This window comes from Micromys minutus (assembly GCF_963924665.1).
Source record: "Micromys minutus genome assembly, chromosome: 15".
NCBI classification, from domain to species: domain Eukaryota; kingdom Metazoa; phylum Chordata; class Mammalia; order Rodentia; family Muridae; genus Micromys; species Micromys minutus.
This window is the reverse complement of record NC_137984.1, coordinates 13,123,755-13,146,068: the sequence shown is the minus strand read 5'-3', so window position 1 is coordinate 13,146,068 and position 22,314 is coordinate 13,123,755. Positions and strand designations below refer to the sequence as shown.

General features: G+C 42.8%; 1 protein-coding gene across 1 annotated transcript in view; it reads right to left on the bottom strand.

Annotated features, from left to right (window-relative positions):
• Positions 1 to 20,916, bottom strand: part of STMN2 (stathmin 2) — a 41,448-nt gene extending 20,532 nt beyond the window's left edge. Inside the window, exon 1 of the mRNA XM_080929485.1 lies at positions 20,828 to 20,916. Coding sequence (XP_080785611.1) covers positions 20,828 to 20,846 — 19 coding nt within the window. The 5' untranslated portion in view covers positions 20,847 to 20,916. The remainder of the gene's footprint in view (positions 1 to 20,827) is intronic.
• Between the last annotated feature and the right edge of the window lie 1,398 nt (positions 20,917 to 22,314).

Genomic DNA, 22,314 nt, shown 5'->3' with positions numbered 1-22,314 from the left:
CAAAATTAACACCCAGGAAGACCTGCTCTCAGAAGTCTTAAGGCCCAATTGAGTCAACCTATAAAAAGGCTGACCCCAGAGTTCAGAGAATGCCATTCAAAGTGCAAGAGGAGAGAGCCTGTCGGTTCTCATATAGTGCTACACATAAATGTTCCTGTGTCAACAAAATAAAACACATCCTCTCTGTTTTGCTCTCTTAAACACTACCCAGTCACGTTTTAGCAGACAGGGGAGCTGGTTGAGACCAGGTGTGGCCCCAAGCACACAGCAATCCTGCATCAGGCTCCTGAGAGCTAAGACACAGGCATGAGCAACCATAGCTGAGTAGCCCTGTTCAATCTTTGTAAGCCAGGCTCATTGTTTCTGGCTGCCTGTGAAATCCAAGACATACTTAAAGTGAGATTTCAGGGAAACATACTACATGCACACTGGGGATTTGAACTCAGGTCCTTGAACTTGCACAATAAAACAACTAAGTCATTTCTCCTACTAAGTCATTTCTCTAGCACCATCCCCACCAATGCTTCCTCTCTGTTCTTTTGTGAAGGAGACATTTGAGAAACAGATACTGGAAGTTCAGGAGGTGATGGGGTGTGGCATGGCTTAGGAATTGTGTAGTACAAAAGGAGCAAAGGAGGTACACAAAACTTTATGGACAAATTGCTAGAAAATAACTGGGTTTGGGTCAAAGGTTTCCAATAACACAGAAGGTAAAAGGCCGTTCTGAACAGGGCTCTAAAAGGAGACTTTCCGTGCAGAATGTAACCAAGCTGAGGCACGTAGGTGGTTTGATGGAGAAGTAGGTGTGGGTTGATGTACTGGAGTACAAATAATGTGAATGATTTTTAAAGTAGCAACACAGAACTTCCCCGCAAATATGAAGCACCACGAGAAATGTGCTATTTCCTGTTGGTATTATATCCACTGACAACCATGTCTTCTCTTGCATTTTGGAATCAATATATGTTAATATTTTTACCATATTCGAAGACTAGGTAGAAATGCATCTTTGTAAGAATGTGGGAGTTAATAGGTAATTTCTTATGTTCCTTTACAGTGGTGGGTTGGTTGACTTTGCTATTAAATACTAATGTTTACAAATAGGTGTATTTGTCTAGGGAATTCATTTAAAATTCAACCCACACAGAGTATAATAATTATAGAGTAATAGTCTCTTAACCTAATGATGTATGAACACTAATTGAACTTTCTTCATTTTCTCCAAATGGCCACAATAAACTGTGAATAATAGTGCTGGCTGCTCTCTGCTGAGCACAAACAATGGATGGAGGCATCGGCAGACACTTTCCTGTTTAACCATCTCAGTAGTGCTAAGAAAGGTCCAGGGTTATAGCCACGGTCAGAGTCGTGGGATAGGCTCTGCACTTTTTGATGGTTTTTAAAGTGGGAAACTTAGTTTCATATAAGTATGAAATCTCTCTCTCCCATTAATGCTGGTAGATGCTTTAATGCTGCTTTGCCTCTTTGTCGATTGTTTCCCAGGTCTGTCTGTCCGTCCGTCTGTCTGTCCGTCTGTCTGTCTGTCTGTCTGTCTGTCTGTCTGTCTCTTTCCCTCCCTCCCTCCCTCCCCCCTCTTTTCCTCTGGTGCTGGTGTTGAACCAACTCTGCATGCAAGGCAAGAACTTCACCACGGAGTTTCACCCCCAGTCATCTTTCCAGCAAATTGTTGTGGGATTTGCTCTAATTTCAATGTCCATGTGTTTCCAAGAAGAAACTATTAAAGGCATTTCCTCCCTTACTTCCCCAGCACGAGTCACTGATCACACAGCTGCAAATACCACTATCCCTCAGTATACACGGGGTCAGTCATTAAAACCTTCTGCAGATATCAGAATCTGTGGATTCTCAAGCCCCTTCAAGAAAGGGTGTGGTATTTGCCAATTACCTGTGTTTAGCTTCTCTCTCTCTCTCTCTCTCTCTCTCTCTCTCTCTCTCTCTCTCTCTCTCTCTCTCTCTCTCTCTCTCTGTTTGTCTTCCTCCTGGATAAGTTCTAAAGTTTATCTTGTTTATGAGTTCATAATATAATGGCATTTATCTCTTTCTTCTCTTCCCTGCAACCCCTCCCACATAACTGGCCTTGCCACCTTTCAAACTCATTTTTTCCCCACTAATAATCATTGCATGCATATATGTATATATAGTCTATATGCTGTTACTTATGTGTGTGTATATTTTTATATACTTGAAACCATGTCTCAATTGTTTACATATCTAGTAATTTAACAATTATGACGTTAGGTAATATGTGTTATGTGCTACTGTTTAGGGAATATTAATATGAAGGAAGTGCTTAATACATGTTTAATAATGCTTAATACAAAGACTTTTTGAGTAGTTTCAGTTTGTTACTGAATCTATGGATGCCAAATCAGCGATTGGATTTTTTTTTTTCAGAAAGAAAATACAATACTTTTTGATTTGTGACTTGTCTATGGATAATAAATTCTGATATTGAAACAGTGGAAACTTCAGAAACCATTTCTCAAAAGAATGTGTGGATTTAATAATCAGTTAGAATTTTATTTTAGATCAAAGCATCATGGAGATTTGTTTACTTTAGAAAACTAAACATGATCATATGAAGATGTCTCCCATTCATCTAAATATTTGCCACAAACTCTGAGCTTTGTTCAAGCTCTCAAATACATCTTAACTGTGTATGAGTCTTGTTTTAAGTAGAAAATAATATACATTATTCATGATGTTATACTCCATTATTTTTTAAAGACCCAAACAATTAGAAGAAAATTGCTTAAAATTTTTCAATTTTCCACTTCATTTGGCTTATGTGGGAGTAACCATTAATATGACATTTCATATATCTCATTTTGTTGTTATTTAATTTGAAATTGGCAGCCTTAAAGAAATTCCTTCTGACGATTCATCGTGGGCAAAATTGTATCTTAGCCCTTGCTTTTAGCTAACATTCAACAGGAAAAGGAGTAATATATGTATGTTATATTCCCTGCTAACATGAAGAACAGCACAGACGTTCTGGAAATGACACATGTTCCCATACTACTTTAGTAGAAACCATCTCCTTTAAAATAATTCTTCTTAAAAAAATAAAATATTTCTTCTTAAAAGCTATTATACTTGAAACTCTAGTGATCAGGGGTGTTTGCGGAGGGACAAAGGCAAGTGGGTCCTGAAGCCACATCAGTGAGGTAGCTAAGCCGTATATAATCTCCCACATATGTATGTATGTACATATAATCCATATATTTACACACACATGTGACATATACACATATATGATGCATTTAAAGGTGTGAGCCTAAAGCTACGAATTCATGATACATGCTTAGAAGAATGAGTTTTGAGGTTTGGTCTTTTGCTGTGTATCCTAAGGCTAAATATCTGGTCCTCAAGGCCTGGTTGTGATATGTGACCTGACTACCCCTCCTCCCAGTTATTCCTGATTGATAAATAAAGATGCCTACAGCCTATAGCTGGGCAGAATTGAGACAGGCAGGATGCCGCGCTTCAGAACCTCTCCCTTTGTGTTTTAAAATGAAGTAGACAGGGCTTGAGGACCCTAGTTACAGCCTCACACTTGAAACTCTAACACTCAGGGGTGTTGGAGGCGAGAGACAAAGACTTGTGGATCCATGAAGCCGATTCAGCCAGGGGGTGAGCCCAGCTGATGACCTTCAGCTTCCCTAAGTCTCTGTCTCAGGAACAAGTATGAGAAGTAATCAAGGAAAGCCACGTGACATCCACTGCTGGCCTCCACACGCACGTGCACACATGTGCATGCACACCTACACGCACAGGTGCACTAACCACACAATGCAACACACACGGAGGAAAAAAAGAGGCTAGTGTGGATCTGCTTACACACTTTCTACATACACCATTAATTTAAAGGAGAATTAAAATATCTTATTGATGACTATGTAACTGAACGTTTATCACTAAAAAAGAAAACCAGATAACCCCCAAATTTAAAGGCCTATTTTAGAATCTTAGAAAACTGCTGACATGAGGTAATGTTTCTAGATATTTCTGCTAGAATGACGTGATGTTAATTAGCTTAGTGTAAAATTAGATGCAGCCTACTTTCATCCTATGTACTTTTACCCACAGAGATAGGGTCCCCAAAGCCAAAGAGGCTTTCAAACAGTCACATTTTGGCCAACGAACAATTTCCAGTATTCTTTGTAGGTTAAAACTCTCACATCAAACAAAGGGGCATCTAAGAGAGTCAGGCAACATATCCCATTACTTTAAATGTCAGTGTAGTGGACTCTTGGCTCTAGCAATAGCTGCAAGGGAAGGAAATGGGCTGCAGTGAATTGGTTCTGATCCACACTGCAGTTACAGCAAATATCACTTGGGAAACTCACAGTTGTCTTGGCTCTTTGTAGCTCCTTCAGTACATAATAAAAATTTTGTATGAGGCTGGGGGCAAGGGGAGTTGTCTCTTAAAACTCCTTCAGTGAAAGATATTAAGGTCCACTGAGGCCAAGATGCACTATGATCGAAAGAAGTCTTAGAAGCACGCTATTTTTCGTACATGTCAAGATTTTGCCACCAAGCCTTATTGTGAGTACTGAAGGGTTCTTCTCTCCCTGACCCCTAGATAAATGGTGATCAAGTTTGAATACACATAATCAAGTTAAGGAAGGCTTCACTGCAGCTGTACTGTGAGCATCTGTGGTCCCATCCCTCTATCATTCTAAGAACTTCCTAAAAGGTCAAAGCATTGGTCTAGAAGTCACTAAGAGGAAGTCAGAGAGGAGCAGGTCTGCTGAGGATAGACTAGCACTCATCTGGTTATTTTACCTGATAGGGAAAAAAATCACTTTGTGATTATTTTATTCAGATTTGGGCATTTAGTACACCAATCTTTATATGTGTTTATAGTTTGAAATCTTTATTTGGAAAGAACAGTCATTTCTGTATCTACGAATGGTGGTACATCTCTTTAATCCTAGTGCTTGGAGGCAGAGGCAGGTAGACTTTTGTGAGTTCAAGGCCAGCCTGGTCTTTGTAGAGAGTTCCAAGCCAGCTAGGGCAACATAGTGAGATCTGTCTCAACAACATCAAAAAAGACCCATGGCATGAATATTGATACTCTCAATAAAAATATTTTAATTTGGTATTACTGCCAAAGAATATGTGTGATACTTGCAGCGAATAGAATTCTTGTCTTGGTAGTTGTGTTTACATTGTGATAAGAAGGTTTGCTCACTAGTCATTAGCTGAAGGTCAAACCATCTCAGGCATGATCCACAGGAGATTCATGTGGGAGCCGCATTTACCCCGTTTCTCCAAACGTAAGAGAAATACGAAAATCTCCAGCGACGCTGTATAAAATGCATCGGACACAAACTTAGTATTGTCCCAGCAGCTGGATTTCCAAGTCACAGTCATTAGAGTTTATGCTACTCAGTCATTAGAGAAGTGTGCAGTAAATGTCTGTTCATGTGTATATGCTTATGCAAATAGGTAGGCTTAGAGCAGCAGCCCGGAAGGACTTTTCCTGAAAGAAAGCAAGTCCTGTGAGTGACACTTGACACTTTACTGCTCTTTTGCGTTTCAAGAGATCAGAGTGAATGCTCACCCGAACAAACACCAGCAGAGACCGGGGATGAATCGGTCAGAGGCTAGGACCCTCTTGCTTTACAAATGATTTTAGTAATTTTTATTATGAGGTATATATCTGGCAATCTGGGGTAGATTGTAACTGTTCTAAGCATATCCATAGACAGTAAGCTTGGGCTGGGGGAAATGTTGGTTAGTCTTTTGTTGTTGTTGTTTTACCAACAACATTCAATGATCACATTAATTCACACATCTACACATGCATTTCGTTTTCTAATGGTATCTTTATGAAGTTGAGAAAACTACAATTTAAAATTAAAGGCGGGGCCAGTTTTGCCCACAGGTAGGCTTCGCATGCTTTATACAATGATAAATGTAAGATTTCTATTCGTTCAACAGCTAACTCTCACCACCACGCCTTGGCAAATACTGTATGTGATGCAGAGAAGACAGTGCTGTGGAGAACTGGGCTTGGTTTGCCTGAACTAATCAGATTCAGGGGTAGCTCTGGCCTTTTGCAGGTGGTTTTCTCAGCACAGTTTGCCTCAGGGATAAGCATAAGGATTTCAGAAAGATCAGGCTCTCTCCATGCCTCTCGGAAACATGTCGTATGGGGTTTTGTGGTTATTGCATTTTAATTTTTCTCTTCTTTTAGAGATCAGGTTGCATCTGGTTGGTAGTGTTTACTGCAAAGAGTTTCTTCCAATGCGCTGGGTGGAGAAGCTGATGATTTGACAACTCGGCATTTGGCTTCATGCAGTTAGAATCCTTAGTCATCAGTGAACATATAGAAGTAAAGCTGTTTGGACAAAAAGGTCTATTGTGTGACACACCACGACACACTGAAGCGTCCATGGCTAGACGTCTTTTAATTTTGTTTTCTTTTGGGGGAGGTCACAGGATGGGTGGTAGATATGGAAGGGCTGGGAAAAGAGAGGGATTGGGGTGCATGACGTGAAATTCACAAAGAATTAATAAAAAAAAAATCATGGGGAAATAAAAAGAATCCCTGGTCATAGCACCTCGGATTTCAAAGCAACAGAGGAAATTCTCTAATGATGTTCTGATAGAAAAGAAAATCAGACCTGTGCCATTTGTCACTAGGTAGGCACCTCTCTCTCTCTTTGGGGGTGGCAGGCAGTGAGGGTGGCTGCAGGAACAGGGTGGGAGAGAAAGAAAGAGACGTAATGAACACAGCGATCGCAGCTCTAAAACGTATTCTGTGCCCTTATTTGATATTTGACTCGCCCGTTTTTAAACTTGATTATATGTTTTTGGTGTTGAATGATAAAAATGCTTTCCTTTCTTAGTGGCGGATGCCTGTGGTCAATAATTTCCTCGGGGGAACTTGCGGCAGACTTTTGAAAGCAGTGACTTGTGGCAGTTGGTTCGCTGAAGGGAACCTCTGAGGTGAAGGTGAGAGTCTTCCTCGACATGAGCTCCGGAGGATGGGTCCGGAGGACGGATCCGGGGGACGGGTCCGGAGGATGGGTCCGGAGGATGGGTCCGGAGGATGGGTCCGGAGGATGGGTTCGGAGGATGGGTCCGGAGGCTGGGTCCGGAGGATGGGTCTGGAGGATGGGTCCAGAGGAGCTCTGCTGCTCGCTGCTGCATCTGCCCGTGGTCAGTTCCCTGCACGCTTAATCTTTCTACACAGTCTCCAGTCATACAACTTTCCTGAAAACGTCATTTCTCTTTAATTTTGCACACGTGCAGAGTGTGTTCCTACTCTTTCAAGTAAAATTTTGCCGTTACGATTAGCACGGACTGATCTCTTGTTACAGATGGGGGAACAAACTATGAGGTGGAGAGTGTCGTAACTGAGCTTTAGGAAATTTTCACTTCAAATTCCTTCCGCCACCCCCTTTCTAGTTCTTGGGATGAAGCTCTCTAACGCTAGATGCCATCTAAAGGTCTGCAGATCTGGAACATCTCTCTAGATAGTACTGGCTGTCCTTATCGTTGGTTTCTAAATACTCAATAGATTTTAAAAGGGAGTAACTTGCCCATTACAGACCCTCAATGTTTTCTGAAGTAAAAACATCCTTTATCTACTTTTTGTGAGACAAACTATTTTATGACACAGCATACAGAAGAAAACATAAGTTTCATGCTCACATTTCTGTCTTATAATGTTTTCTTCTTTCTGGATCTTTGTGTTTCATAAGAGCGCTGTATGTGTGATAGTGTGAATGTTATCTAATGCAACAAATGTTTCAGGAAGCAACTTACATCTCTGGTTTCAAGTTGTTAAATACTCAGAGCAAATCCCACTCTTCCTAATGCTTCCTAAAAAATCTATTTTTGTCCTGAAATATTCTTCCTCACAGGCAGAAAGTGATACAAGATGCACAAGCCTTTTGCACGCCTTCTGGAATTCTCTTCCATAGTCATTCTTACGCTATGAAGATTGCATGCTTGTATTACTAGATGGGGAGAATAGAGTGGCCTATGGGCTTTACTTTATTTGTGGCAGCAAATACTCCGCTCATTGGTTAAAAACAATAAAGATAGAATTAAGCATTTGATTGGAATATGTAACTGTGAACTGAAATTTGGCATGGTACCATGCTGCTGTAAAAATATCACCAGTTGGTGATACAGAAATCTGAGGATACAGTGTTTGTTCTTTAAATTCTATTCCCTCTGAATTTATTTATGCTACATGTTTTTCACAAAAGTAGGGTTTTCATTGGAATATTGCTCACAGTTTTGAAATTCAGCCATGTTATAATAGGTTTAGTGGAGAGAAGGTCCATCAAGTAGGATGTGGTGACCAAATGTAATGGTCCCAAAACTAAATACGTATGTCACTCAAACTTCAGGGTTCCTATTGCAAAGGCTTTTTGGTACCTTTGGCTTTTCGAGGAAAGGGTCCCTTTCCTGGATTGCTCCCCACCAGCGGCCCTGATTTCCTCTGTTTTGTTTACTAATTTTTCTCAACCCTGCATTTTTTTTTTTTTGAGAGTGGAGAGGGTGTCTCTCCTAATGTATTCCGTATTCCCTTGCAGGCATTCCCCTGAACAAGCACCCAGCAGCTAACAGATGTCTACAAATGCTTACCCTTTGGTTGCTGAGAAGAGAGAGGCTGTCATTCATGAGTACGCAACAGATGCAGAGCTTGTCAGTTGCCTTAGAAACAGAGTTTGGTTGGAGGTTAACAGCCCAGAGGTAACAGATAGCCTGGGATAACCTGGGATAGCCTGGGATAGCCTGGGATAGCCTGGGATAGCTTGGGATAGCTTGGGATAGCATGGGATAGCATGGGATAGTATGAGATAGTCTGGGATAGCATGGATTGCATGGTGAAATTGGCTTCTCCCCTGAAAATTCACTAGCTTTCAGTCACGCTGGAAGATGGGATTTCTGAAATCTTTGCTGTGACCACCTCTTAAGGCAGACAACTGATTGCACCAAGAAAAAATGAGAGATGTAAATATTTCTTCTCTTATTTATGTTCTTCTGCTTTTGGTGTCAATAATAACTGGACATAAGCAAATAGTCCCCTAGGGTAGTGAAGAAAATGGGAACTGGAACTCAAGACTTGTGTTCCAGTTCCGGATCTAACTAATCCTAGATGACTATTATACCTCCTGAAAATGAGTTTATCAAAGTTAGAGAACACAAAGTACCCTCTAAACCTGAGTTTGTCCATCTAACATTATACTTTCTGCAAGTGAGTTTGTCTGCAAATGGGGATCGAATATTACTGTAGTGGATGAGGTGATGTGTTGGGACAGTGAACTGTTGACATATTACTAATAAAGACTAATCATCGCCGAATTGATCTTTCTTTCTTTTGATACTTGGCTACACGTGCTGGCTGGTTTAATGTCAACTTGCCACAAGCTAGTCATTTGGGAGGGAACCTCAATTGAGAAAATGTGTCTATCAGATTGGTGTGTGTGTGTGTGTGTGTGTGTGTGTCTGTGTGTGCACTTACCTTAGGTAAGCTGTAATACAGTTTATGTTCAGACTGCACCTGCGTATGCTGATTACTTTTTTATATCTCACTTTCAGGAAAGTTCTAACAATTGTGACCCAGGTCTTTTCAAAGGTGCTTAATTCCTCCCCTCAACTTGGAAAAGTAAATTCACCCCAGATACAGACAGAACTGTATCTTGTTTTAGTATTAAATGAAGCTCCCTGCGAGGCTCTCCAGACTGTCCTTGAGGGTTTCGAACTGAGAAAATGGCTACATCTTTTCAAAGCAATAGGGCATTCTCTTTCTCAGGAGCTGCGACCTGGTGAGGTTGGGGACCATAACAATGCTTTCATGCAATGCTCCTCCTTTTAGTGACTCCTTGTGCATGAGAAAGAAGAGTATATCTTACCGTCTGGCCTCTATAGTTTGTAAGGTTGACACAGTACCGGGCAGATTGTGTGTAGATTTCTGTAAGCACTGTCTAATCTAAAACATACGTGTAAATGTGAGCGCAGGTTTTCTCAGTGTATCCAGAGTTACATCATAAGCACAATCTCCTGTCTATACACCATGTGCTCATATGCATGGCTTTTTTTTTTTTTTTGAGAAATAGCAAGGATGCTGGAAACTGAAGTGGGGGAAGCATGGAAAACAAGGAGATGGGGGTGGGGTAGGATGACTGAGCAAAAGGAAAGAGAGCTGGGGTGTGGGGAAGCTGACGAACAATTTAGGAGAGGTGTGTGTGTGTGCATGTGTGTGTGTCTGTGTGTGTGTATGTGTCTGTGTGTCTATGTGTGTGTGTGTGGGTATCTGTGTGTATGTGTCTGTGTGTGAGTCTGTCTGTGTGTGTGTGAGTGTGTCTGTGTGTGTGTGTGTGTCTGTGTATGTGAGTGTGTGTGTCTGTGTGTATGTCTGGTATCTCTGTGTGTGTCTATGTGTGTGTCTATGTGTGTGTTAGTGTGTGTGAGTGTGTCTGGGTGTGTCTGGGTGTGACTGTGTGTGAGTGTGTCTGGGTGTGTCTTGGTGTGACTGTGTGTGAGTGTGTCTGGGTGTGTCTGGGTGTGACTGTGTGTGTGTGTGTGTGTGTGTGTCTGTGTATGTGTGTGTGAGTGTGTGTGTGTGTGTGTGTGGGCATGTTAATTGACATCTGACGTTGATGAGCTTTCCTGGCACACAAAGACTCAACTATACCGATGTTTCTTACATTGTTCAAGTAGGATGAGGTATGAACGCCAGGAAAATGTGTCAGAAGTAATATTTAGAAATACACTGTGGCTTTAATTGTCTTCATCACTATGGCACTTTGGCCTGGATGGAATGCGGTAACTGTTAAACTCTGCCCTCGCTGGACATGGATTCGTCTCGGAGATTTGACTTCTCCAGCAAGTGTATAGGATTTCAGCCTCCCTTCGGTTACACAGAATTACTGAGTAGTGGCCACTTCCACAGTCGCAAGTACCTTCCAACAGACTGTCACTGTATATGGAAATCAACGCAAGAATTGAGATGCTTCGTCTTAAAATCATTTTTATTTAGTATTTTCGTGATTGGCTGAGGGGGTCAGAGAATGTGACTCTTTTCCTTTTACAACTGTAAAATGCTAAGTGTTCTGTCGCTTCTCTCAGTGAGCAGGACACAGTTAGGCATCATTTCCCCGCTTTGGAACGGTGAGGACTGTATTACCACCGTAGAGACAGTGAGCAGCTTGCTCAGGGCTTCTCAGGCTGTGAGCAGAGCAGGGGGTCCCCGGATCTGCGCACCAGCCCCACAGCAGCTCTTTCCCACCTGCAGCATTTGGGGGGAACCGAAGTGCTGCGTTCCCATTTCCACAGGGCTTGGTATCTTGTGTGTGCCGGTCTCTTCTTTCCTACTACACGGAGCTTCGCCTTTAGCTTCTATTTGAAGTAGTTTTTAAGGAAGTGTTTGGTCTATGTGGGCATGGCCCCATGCATTTTCTCTGATTAGGATTTAATCTGCCTGACTCAGACGTAGAGCATCAAGAGGCTGTCTGCAGGGGAACTGTGCGACGCAAGGCTGGGCAGTTGAGTTCTGTTTCTTCTCGTCCCTTTCATAGTTTCTGCCTGTGTTTTGGGGTACCTGTTCTGGGCCCAGAGATCATCTCAGACGAGTGAGTGTTCTCTGGTCCATCCCCTTCCTTCCACTGAAGAAGCTTCGGTTTGGGAAGGTCAGGTGGGGCAGGACACAGATGGACCTTTGGGTAAGCTTCTTCTCAGGAAGAAGGCTCAAGGCTGCTCAGCCGCGGGTTCTGACAGCCAGCCCTCGAAGTAGTACCTGCTGTTGCCTGAGGGAATCAACCGCCATTTAAGCTCAGTTTTCTGCATTTTGAATGTACCTTTCAAAAGTAAGTGACGTCAGATTCAGACCGCGTTTCTTGTTTTCCTTATTTACTTAGCTTAAATACATGCTCATAGGCATTTGCCCATGACAGGCACCGCCCCCACCCAGACACCCTTAACTACCCAGGTGTGGTAGTCCACACATGGAATCTCATGAGTTGGAAAATGGATACTTGAAGGACAGTCACATTTGAGGTCAATTTGGACTATAGAATGAGGACATTGTCCCAAACACACACGTACGAAACCACAAACACACACACACACACACACACACACACACACAATCTTTTTAAAGTCGATTCCTTAAGATAACTAAATAAGGAGCTGGAGAGATGGCTCAGCGGTTAAGAGCACTGGATGCTCTTCCAGAGGTCATGAGTTCAATTCCCAGCAACCACATGGTGGCTTACAACCATCTATAGGGGGATCTGATGCCCTCTTCCTGCAGGTGGATGCATATGCAGCAGAGCACTCATACATTCAATAAATAAGATTAAAAACAAAAAATAAAAATTCAAAGTAATACACTTTAAAAAATGTTTCTCACGTGGACAGATTATACTGTCTAATTAAAAAGTATATTTGGTTTCTGTATATGGGTGTTTTGTATGCGTGTCAGTCTGTCCCACCTGTTTGTCTAGTGCCTGCAGAGGCCAGAAGAGGACATTGGATCCCCTAGTCACTGGAGTTGTTAGCCTTCATGTGGGTTCTGGGACCTGAACCTGGGTCCTCTGGAAGTGAAACCAGTGCTCTTAGCTGCTGAGACATCTGTTAGAGACAAACAAAACAAGCAAAACCCGAACAATTTCCAATCTTCTGAGCGTAGCTGCTTTTTTTCTAAAATGGATGAAGAATTGCTCTGACTGAAGGAGAACAGAGTGACAATTTTTCAAGGGACAGAAGTGTGAGTCTTGTGATCTGTCACAGAGACCTGAAGTGACTGCAGTCATTTTCACGTTTGCACTGTGGTTATCAGGAGGGGATATCGGCTGAAACCTTGCTCTCAGTCACAGAATGGCAGTAGGCGTGTCAGAAGTAAAAGCGATTGCTCCGTGTGAAACTGTGTCCTGAGGCAGGTTACACAAGAGGTCTGAAATTCCCTGACACCAGAGGTGAGGATTCCTGCTCTCAGCTTTCTAAGTCAATATATATTATCTGTTAGTTTCCCTCACGCCCCCTGTGGAGGTCAGGTTTCTGTTTACTAAGGAATGCAACTGGAAAACAATTACTTTACTGTGAACATTTTTTTCCCATAGAAATTAAAGTTTATGGCTAATGCTAATATAGAGAATTTTTTTTAAATAAGCAAGGCAATTACTGATCAAAATTTAGTGTAGACTTTAGAATATTTGTTGTAAAATGTATTTTGGGGATAAGATGTAAAGAGACTGCATCCAATTATCTCCATCTTGATATAAAGACATTCAGTGGATCGATAGGCTCACAGTGTTGACAGTCTGTTGCAGCCTAAGTTCTTGGACAGACCTCAAGGGCTCGAGTATGGTCGTTGCAGAAGGGCAGTGGCTAAGTGGGAGCTCCAGAAGGCGCTGCAGTGTGGTGCAGCGAGGAAGGAAACTCAGCCTGGACAATGCACCAGCGAAACCAGTCAGCCCCAGTGCGTTACTTGGGACCATTAATTATCTACCTTTTATCAGAAGACTGATTTTGGAACTTATAACTTCCCTAAGGTAAACAAAATTGTAAATAAAAAAATTTACTAAGGGTCTCATCCTGCTTTGCAGCGTAACATGGGACTTCTCCCAGGCACAAGTCCTAGACATGTTTCCAGGTGACTAATGTGATGAATGCATACCAAGATGTTAATCAGCCTTTACATTGGCATAAAAGTGTTGTGGGAGAACGAATGTACACAAAAATGCTATCCTCAATCATGACTAATGAAAATGGGTTATTATAAACACAGGCTTTACTGCCCAAATGTCTCCTTGACAAATGACAGGGCCAAATTCTCTTATTAAAGATAATTTAAAAAATTCGCACAAGGGAATCAGAGCCTTCCCACAGATCTCTCCTGCCTGTTTGCTTTTGAACTAGTAAGGTAACCTTGAAATAATGTATAGTTTAATTAAATGTAGATGCCCAGGTTGTATTTCCTTTAGATTTAAATTTCTTTCATAAACTGACAATTAAAATCAAATATCTGGGGTCAATGCAAAGATTGAAAGATACAGTTTGTTGTATCAAAAAACAAATTCTTAAAGCAACAGTGGGGTAAAATTGTTATCACAGGACTAACATTTTCTCCACGTGTTTGCTTTAAATTCCCATCATCTCCAAATGTTTTCTCTAAACCTGCCAGGATTAACCATTTCACACCTAACCTCTGCCATGCTGCTTCAGCATTCCTTTCTTAAAAATAAAACAACAACAGCAACAACAACCAACACAAGCAACATGTCAGTAACTACAACACTCTAAGTTAGCAGTTCTCGACTTGCGGGTCACATGGATAGCCTGCATATCAGATATTTACATTCTGATTCATAATAGTAGCAGAATTACATTTATGACGTAGCAGCGAAATGGTTTCCTGGTCATGGGTCGCACCAGTGTGGGAAGGGTACTGAAAGGTGGCAGTATTAGGGAGGCTGAGCAGCCTGTCGGTTTCCAGGAAACCTGGAAAGACCCGGGATGGCCCACTGAACACAGTAACAAGGGGAGGACAACCTTATTCTGCTAGTTCCGGGCTGTCTTTGTGTTCTACCACTTGGGCCAGTTGCTATGAGATCATGCTTCTAATGCTGTCTTTGAGACAGTGTGTAGTTAGTGCCATTTTTCTGCAGGACAGAATTTCCAGAAATGTAGTGTGTCTCAGCCCTGCCACTCACTGGAAACTGATATGTGATCTTTTTCATGATATTCTTTGAAGACCTATTTATTCACCTTCCAGACCAACTTTCTTAGTGGAGTAATATTGAATAATGGGGGGGGGGGTTCTTTATTGACTTAAGAAAGCAGAAATAAATATTTACTTACTTGGCTTAAATTAGGGTCTCACAGTATTGCCCAGGTTGGCCTTGAACGTAAAACCCTCTTACCTTAAGGTTCTGAGTGATGGGATTTATAGGCATGAGCCACCACCATACCAAACTTAATCTGTTTTCCAAAATACTGTCATACCTAATGAATTTCTTATAACCCAGTGAATTCTTAATACTTTTTAAAAATGCAACATCCAGGATGAAATGCTCTATTGGAGTAACTTGATAAGTAATATCTATGCACATACGCTAAGTTCAGTATGATTTTAATCTGTTTCACTTTGTTTCCCATATGGACTTAACTGTCTCATAAATTGTGTATTATCCTACTGGTTTTGACTCCTGTCCTGCGTATCGGTTGTAAATAACAGTAATATCATATGATTTATTATCCCTTCTTAACTGAGTCACAAGCTCTATTCTTTTCACAGACCCACCCACCCACACACACACATGCACAGGGTCAGTCTTATTTCTCCCACAATTTTTTCCAAAGGTCTTCTGTTGTGCCCTGTAACATAAATATATTTTAGTCCTGTAACACAAATATATTTTAAACGATCTAATTAAGAGGGTGTGATGGTACCATGTCCGTATCCTCAGAGGAATTAAATCCCCGTGCATATGAGTTTGGGAGTGAAATATTCTGTAATCCATTGCCACAGATTTAAAAAGCTTTAATCATGGCACTGGAACTCCCTATGAGGGGCACATGCACTTGATAACTGTATTCTAAGAGCGATGCGTTGATGGTCAGGACTGACACCAAGCAGCAGGTTGCCAGAGTCGAAGATCCACCTTCACTCAGTCCCTACCCCAGTGGGCTCTAAGCTGCAACGAACACAAACGTTTGAGAAACACATTGGTACGATAGTACTAAACACCTTCGAGGTAAACTGTAGCCATGTAAGGTATATAAAGAAAAAAATCCCTCTTCTACTGAACATTGAAACAATTTTCTTCGGTAGCCATCAAAATTAGTTTACAGTCTTATGGTTATTCTTTGCTTATTCTTCCTTAAAGTGGGTCTCAGTTATTTTTCTATACCCATAAAACTGTTCGAAGGCATTAGGACTAATTTTTTGTCATTTCAACGATTATCAAGTATAATTGTATATATGTATAAATATATCACGTATAAATCATAATAGTTGAACAAGCACAGAAACTGGATGGGAATCCCATTAGACAAGGCCTGAAGTTATCCTTTAGGGATGTGGGAGAGCAGTTGCTGCTAGACTGACACCTCCTCAGGACCACATTTTCATGTCTGCTTCACTCACTATTTTTTTCAGTTTCCTTTAAGGGCGGAGCCTCTGACATTAGAGCTGTGCCTAGCATGGGGCATATCTAAATAAATGAATCAGTAAACAATGATGTTAATTTGTGCCTTTGAAACATCTGTTCCTAAATAATTTTGCTGTCACTACTGACATTTTCTACCATTTATGCACCATGCGACCCCAGAAGTAACATAAATGATATAATAATTATACTGTAATGAAACTGGAAAGAAAGATCACGAGGGACTAATTATCGGGGCTCTGCCAACTTTAGATTACAATCGCTCATCCCACCGAAGAGATGTTCATGCCCTTCTCATTCATGAGAGCAAAGAATGGTATTATTTTATTAAATCAACAATTGATTGATTCCAATAAAAAAAATTTTCCCCCTTGAGCAGTTAGTGTTTGAGGCCAGGTTTAAATCAATCATAAAGAAACTGAGTGCCCTCTAGTGGGGTGAAAAGTTAGTGCAGATTCCATGGTGTCCCAATTGCAAGAACCAGGAAGCAAATAGCTTCGGTTCTGGAAGCATTTGGGTCACTAACTATTGAGTGTTTTCTTGTGGACTAGCTCATTTACGCAACGTTACAGACTGCATGATAGCAACGGTGTGTGCATGTGTGTGTGTGTGTGTTTCCCACAAACAAAAGAAAAGCTGTGGGAACTGGGGATTAACTATCAGTGTGGGGCTGACCACACCCTGATCTGGGTTTGTGCAGTTAGCTGCCACATGCTTTGAAGCCAGCTTTTTTTTTTTTTTGCAAGCAGCTAGCTACTGGAGTGACCACACTTCATCTCAGCTAAGGGAATGAAAACATCAATGGACGACGGAATAACAGTAACTTCCTTAAAGATGCACAGTATTTATCAACGAGAACACATTCAGTATGGATTCATCTTCTGTTTTATAGTCAGTCATTTGGGTTTTATGCAGAAATCTTGCTTGATAGATATCTGATAATCACAGAAACAAGTAAGTATTTTGATTCTAAATTACAAAAGGAAACTATTTTATTCTATGACCCAGCTTTATGACATCCTGGAGGGCATATTCCGAGTCTACACAAAATGGAACTTTTTGCAGCATATTTCTTTTTGTTACTGACAAGCAGATTTGATGAAAGGCATATCGTGACAAATGACCCAATGCTTATTTTTCCAAATCGCTATTTATCCATAAGCCACTATAATTTAAATAGAAAGCGATGCTAAGTCTTTTAAGTGTAAGAAGTGAAATCCTGACCCCTCCCCCAAAAAATCGTCTAATGAAGAAGCCACAGCTCTCATAGAAAATGTATCTTCCTCCCCTTGGCATCGAAACCCTCACCACAGATCTGTTTGTAAGTCACTGAAAAACTGTTAGGAATTTTGATGAAACATAAGTTTAGAATTTATTTATTTTTTAAGCTACGAAACATTCGGTACTAATGATCATTTTAAAACCTGCCTTTCCTAATAGATTTTTGTGAGGGCAAACAGCACAGATTCATGACACTTACCATGGTGCCAGTGGCTGACAATGTGCTTCTCCAGGCACAGCCCTGTTCACTGTCCCCACTCAGCTAGTATGACTTAGCTATCTGTCACTGGTTGACCGAGCTCCGTTTATTTCTTTAACCTTCCCCCTGAAATTCTGACCAAACCTTCAGTTTTTTATTACTAGTTGTTTATGCTTCGGTTTATACTGTGCCTCCATTTGAGAAGATAACGGGCAGTGCAATATGCACTTAGCACAAACGTGCTGCATACACGGATTATTTAATGAATCCGGAGAAAAGCACTTTCCTTGTAGATTAATTGATTACTCTTTGCTAGTTTTTTTTTTTTTTTTTTTTTTTTTTAAACAGAAAAACCAAACCAAAACCCAAAAGGGCACCCTTTCCACCGTGGAGGCAATGTCTCTTCTCCCGTTCACAAGTACAGTCTAATTATGGCAGAAGGGACATTTGCACCTGTTATCTGTGGGGTGGGGGTTTCATTGGTTGGCGGTTGCCGTTTCACGATCCCTGTTTCTGGGTAGAATTGAGGCTGTATGAAAAAGCACTTGGAAGAGTTGTTTTGGGGGAAAACAAAAAAAAATGTGCAGAAGTCTATATTTAAATACACACACATATCTTCTTGTGGAGGGTCATAACATCTCACCTATATATCATTTTTGCCCATTGAAATAAAAACCAATTCTCTGTGGAGAATTTTCCAGCGATTATCCGGCACACAGGCTGTCCTTAGCAAGTTCCAGCACATACATACCAGTCACACGATCAGACATAACAGCGACGAGAAGTCAAAATGTATTTGCTTTATAGAGACTTAAGTGAATAGCCGCAGACAGAATCGTCTTTGGGTTGGGGATGGGGGAGAGGGTGGAGGTCGGTGAAGATGATCAGGAAGATTAGTGGCAAGGGGTTAATCCTTTTGGAACAAGTGAGATCTTAGGGGAGGTAAGTGAGTTTTGGGCTAATAATCATGATGATTTCCAAGGAATCACAATTCTGATGATAAGGAGTAACTAGCGAGTCCTCTGCAGCTGAAACCTCTCTGTGGGAGTACAGACAGAGCAGAAAAATCTTCCCAAACCTCATCAGAAGCCCTCCGGACAAGCGGATTGATAGCCAATTGTGGCCACTGAGAGTAGCCCAGGACACTGCGCAGAACCCTCTCCTGGGATACTCCTGCGGGGGCGAGCGCCCAGTTTGAGAGGAAGGCGAGAACTGCAGGGCTGGCCTGGGTCCATGCGCGCGATCTCCACGTGCGCGCTCGCCAAGCTCACTGCTTTGGTTCTAGCAGTGAGGGGTGGGGCCGAGCCACGCCCCATTGGAGGACCCTCAGTGGGGTCTCTATGCCAAAACACAGTAGGCCAGGGGCTTAGAAAAAGGTCCTTGGGTTCTGCGTGAACAAGGACACCTTCCCGAACCACAGGGAAGGGGTCACCTCTGTGGTCCAGGGCCCCGGCAGGGCGCGGCTGCGTCTTTGTGTGGCCGGGCGGGGCTCGCCTTTCTGCACAGCCATCTATCCGCTGGGAGGGGCTTGGCCCTGAGACCCCGAGCCAGGCCAGGTGTCTGAACACCCTGAGGGCTTCGGTGTTGTTCTGAAGGGCGGGGCTAGAAAGAGGGGTGCCCGGACTGCAGACTGTTCAGCAGCCCCACCCAAGTTCGTGGGAGCCAGCGTGGAACCTAAGTCTCCAGGGTTCCGCAGACAGGGTGGGGCAAGGCAGGGTGGAGCCAGTCCTTTTCCTTCTCCCTGCTCTCCATCCACAGCCCGGCCTAGGGGAGGGGGGCTTCCAGCGCCTCCCCAGGGCAGGCCCCACCCAGTCTGTCCACCCTAGGGCAAGGAGAAGCACAGCCCCTTTTCAGAACGAAGGCCTGGGATCGGGACCGAACTCTCTTGCGGTTTTACATAGCCCAAAAGATTTGGCTCCGTCTGACCCACAAAACTGAAATTGCACGTGGCACATCTTAAAGACCTTGACCTCTTTTGCTTCATGTCTTCCTTACACATCTTTATCTGTATTATTTTCCGTATACCCTTCTAGGTTCCCTAAACGTCCCTTCCCCTCCCCCAGAAATGATCTAAGGAGTTCAGAATAGCTCCCCGCCTTGCTTCTTTTCCTTTTCCGTTTTTTTCCCCTTTTGCCACTATGTCTAAATATCTTATTGAATGTGGTTCTGAAAAATATGTTAACCCACTCTCCCCATTGCCCTACGAAGAACAACGAGGCCAGGATGGAGCGGCTGAGGTTAGTGGTCAGGTCTCTGGCAAGCAGGCTTCTAGTGAGTGAGTGGGGCGTGGCGGGGCTCCGCTGTTCCCCCAGGGCTGGGTTCTTCAGTGTCGTGCCCCATTTGGCTCCCTTTCTACTGAGGGTGCAGAGCTGGGCTCTGCACAGGGTGGGGCGGTCCGCATAGTGTGCCCAGCGCTGCAGGTGCCCCCCCGGGGGGGGACCATAGCTTCACACACAAAGAAACCCCACCCCGGCGCCTTGGGAAGCCAGGTCCCTCTACTCCTCCCCGCCGCACACGCTTCCCCGCCCCTGCAGCTGCCCACCCGTGCCCTCCACGCCCTCCTCCTGTTTCCCCTCCCTCTTCCTAAAACAAAGGAGCTAAGGTCCTACCCCACCCCTCCGGCCGCCTTACCTCCCCGCACCGCGCCCCAAGACTAGCGGTTTTTCCAAGAGAGACAATACCATTAAACGTGCCCACTCCCATCCCCCGTTCCCACCCATCTCCCAAACCGCCCGGATGGGACCGCTTTGACTTTGCATTTTCTCTTTTATCCAGACACCACCTCTTTCCCGTCTCTATTTTCTCTTTAAAATGCAGAATAAATATAGGACGTTCCAAACCACTTTTTGAAATGTCCCTTTACCTCACTGAAGGCAGATCTTTAAGATAGCCCCCTCCCCTCCGATGGCACTTTAATTTAAAATATGGAAGCAGAATAAAATTCCTGCCCATCGGAGGAAAACTTACCTGCTTCTATCTTTTAAAAAGAAACCATTTGCTTTAGTTTTTCAAGGAACCCCCCCACCCCCCTTAGGTCTCTTATCTACTCTCAGAGCTCCCTTCGACCTTCCCAGTTCCTGTGTCATGAATGTCTTTCCCTTTATAAAATATCTTTTAATGTCTTCAGAGAAAGGGAGAGATTGACTCCAGATAGAGCCAGCGGGGAGCGAAGCGCGATTCTTACCCATTGCTGTTTTAGCCATTGTAGGGATGTGCACGCACGGAGCGGTGGCGAAGGCGAAGGAGAAGGAGAAGGGTCCGGCTGTAGCCTCAGAGAGAGCGAGAGTCAGAGTAAGGCACTGAGTCTGCAGCCTGGGACCGTGCTAGAGAAAGAGCAAGAGGCAGGAGCCCATGAATAATTATCACGCAGAAGCTCAAGCAGATTGGCTCTCAGAGTCCCCTGACACGACTCCTGCAGAGTCAGAATCTCTAAGCATTAAATATTGATCGGCCAATGGTGCTGGAGTACGAAGTACCAGAATGCAGTTTGAAATGGAAATCAGCCCTTGCCTGGAAGCTCCCCCCCATTTTGGAGCCCGATAGTACAGTCCAAGTGGAGTGGTGCCTTAGCCTGGAAGCCTCCTAGGAGCTAAGGACTGGGCTGTGCCTATCTGTACCCAGGATGCTATACTTTGCTGAAACATGTGTCACTGCACAGACTGGCAAAGAGAAGAGAAAGACTCAGGGGCCTGAGAACTCACGCCCGTGTGCTGAGAGTCGGAAAAAAAAAAAAAAAAAAAAAAAAAAAACAAACCAAAAAACTGAAGCTTGTATCATTACTGTTTCTTGTTTTCTCTTTCACCTTTGGTTTGGCCTTTGGTGGATCCTGGCCTCCCTAAAAGATGACAGAATTTCCAAACCAGCCCTTGTCTGACGGTGGTGGCAGCTCAGAAGTGATCAGGGCTACTGGTCTTTCCTCCTAGCAAAGTTGTGCTCCAGGGTCCATGATCTCAGGAGGGTTTCATGGTAGAGGGAGGGTGGCCTGGTCTTTTCTCTCTTTAGTACAGAGGACAGAACTGTTGGCTACTTGGGCACAGGGATTTAAATTCCATCTAAGGACACGATCTGAGGGAGCAAGAGAACCTGGACTAGGAACGATTTTCCTGCATTCACAGACAGATTAAGCCATATGAGCTGCAACAAACTTTAAAAAAATTATAAACAAGGCATCCATTCTTTCATTTATCTATCCGCTTAAAATCAAACATTTAGCAACTGTCCATTCTTTCTCAATTCACATATTTATGCAGAGCATGTACGCAGCACTGGAGAAACAATCTTATGGATAATTTTTGGTCTTATGTTCATGGGACTTTTAATATACAAGACTGGACTTTACTGTACTGATATTGTATCAGCCTACACTCGTGTAGGAATTGTGGTTGAGGTATTTAAAAAATAGTAAGAAATAGATAATTCTATCTCAGAGATGGAAAAAAAAACCATCGTTGCAGTCATGAACATGTATGAAACTGTCTAATTTTAAAGGTATCAAAAATTAATATTTTGCTCATTGGTGTGTTTTTTGGTAGTTACTAAGTTACACTTCAAAATGTCTTTTTAGTATCCTGCACAGTTCAAAGGCCTGTGGTGGAAGAAAAGCAGAAGCTCTCTCCGTGGTGCTGAAATGTCTCTGCCCTTCCCCGTACTTTGTAAGGGCATTCTCACACT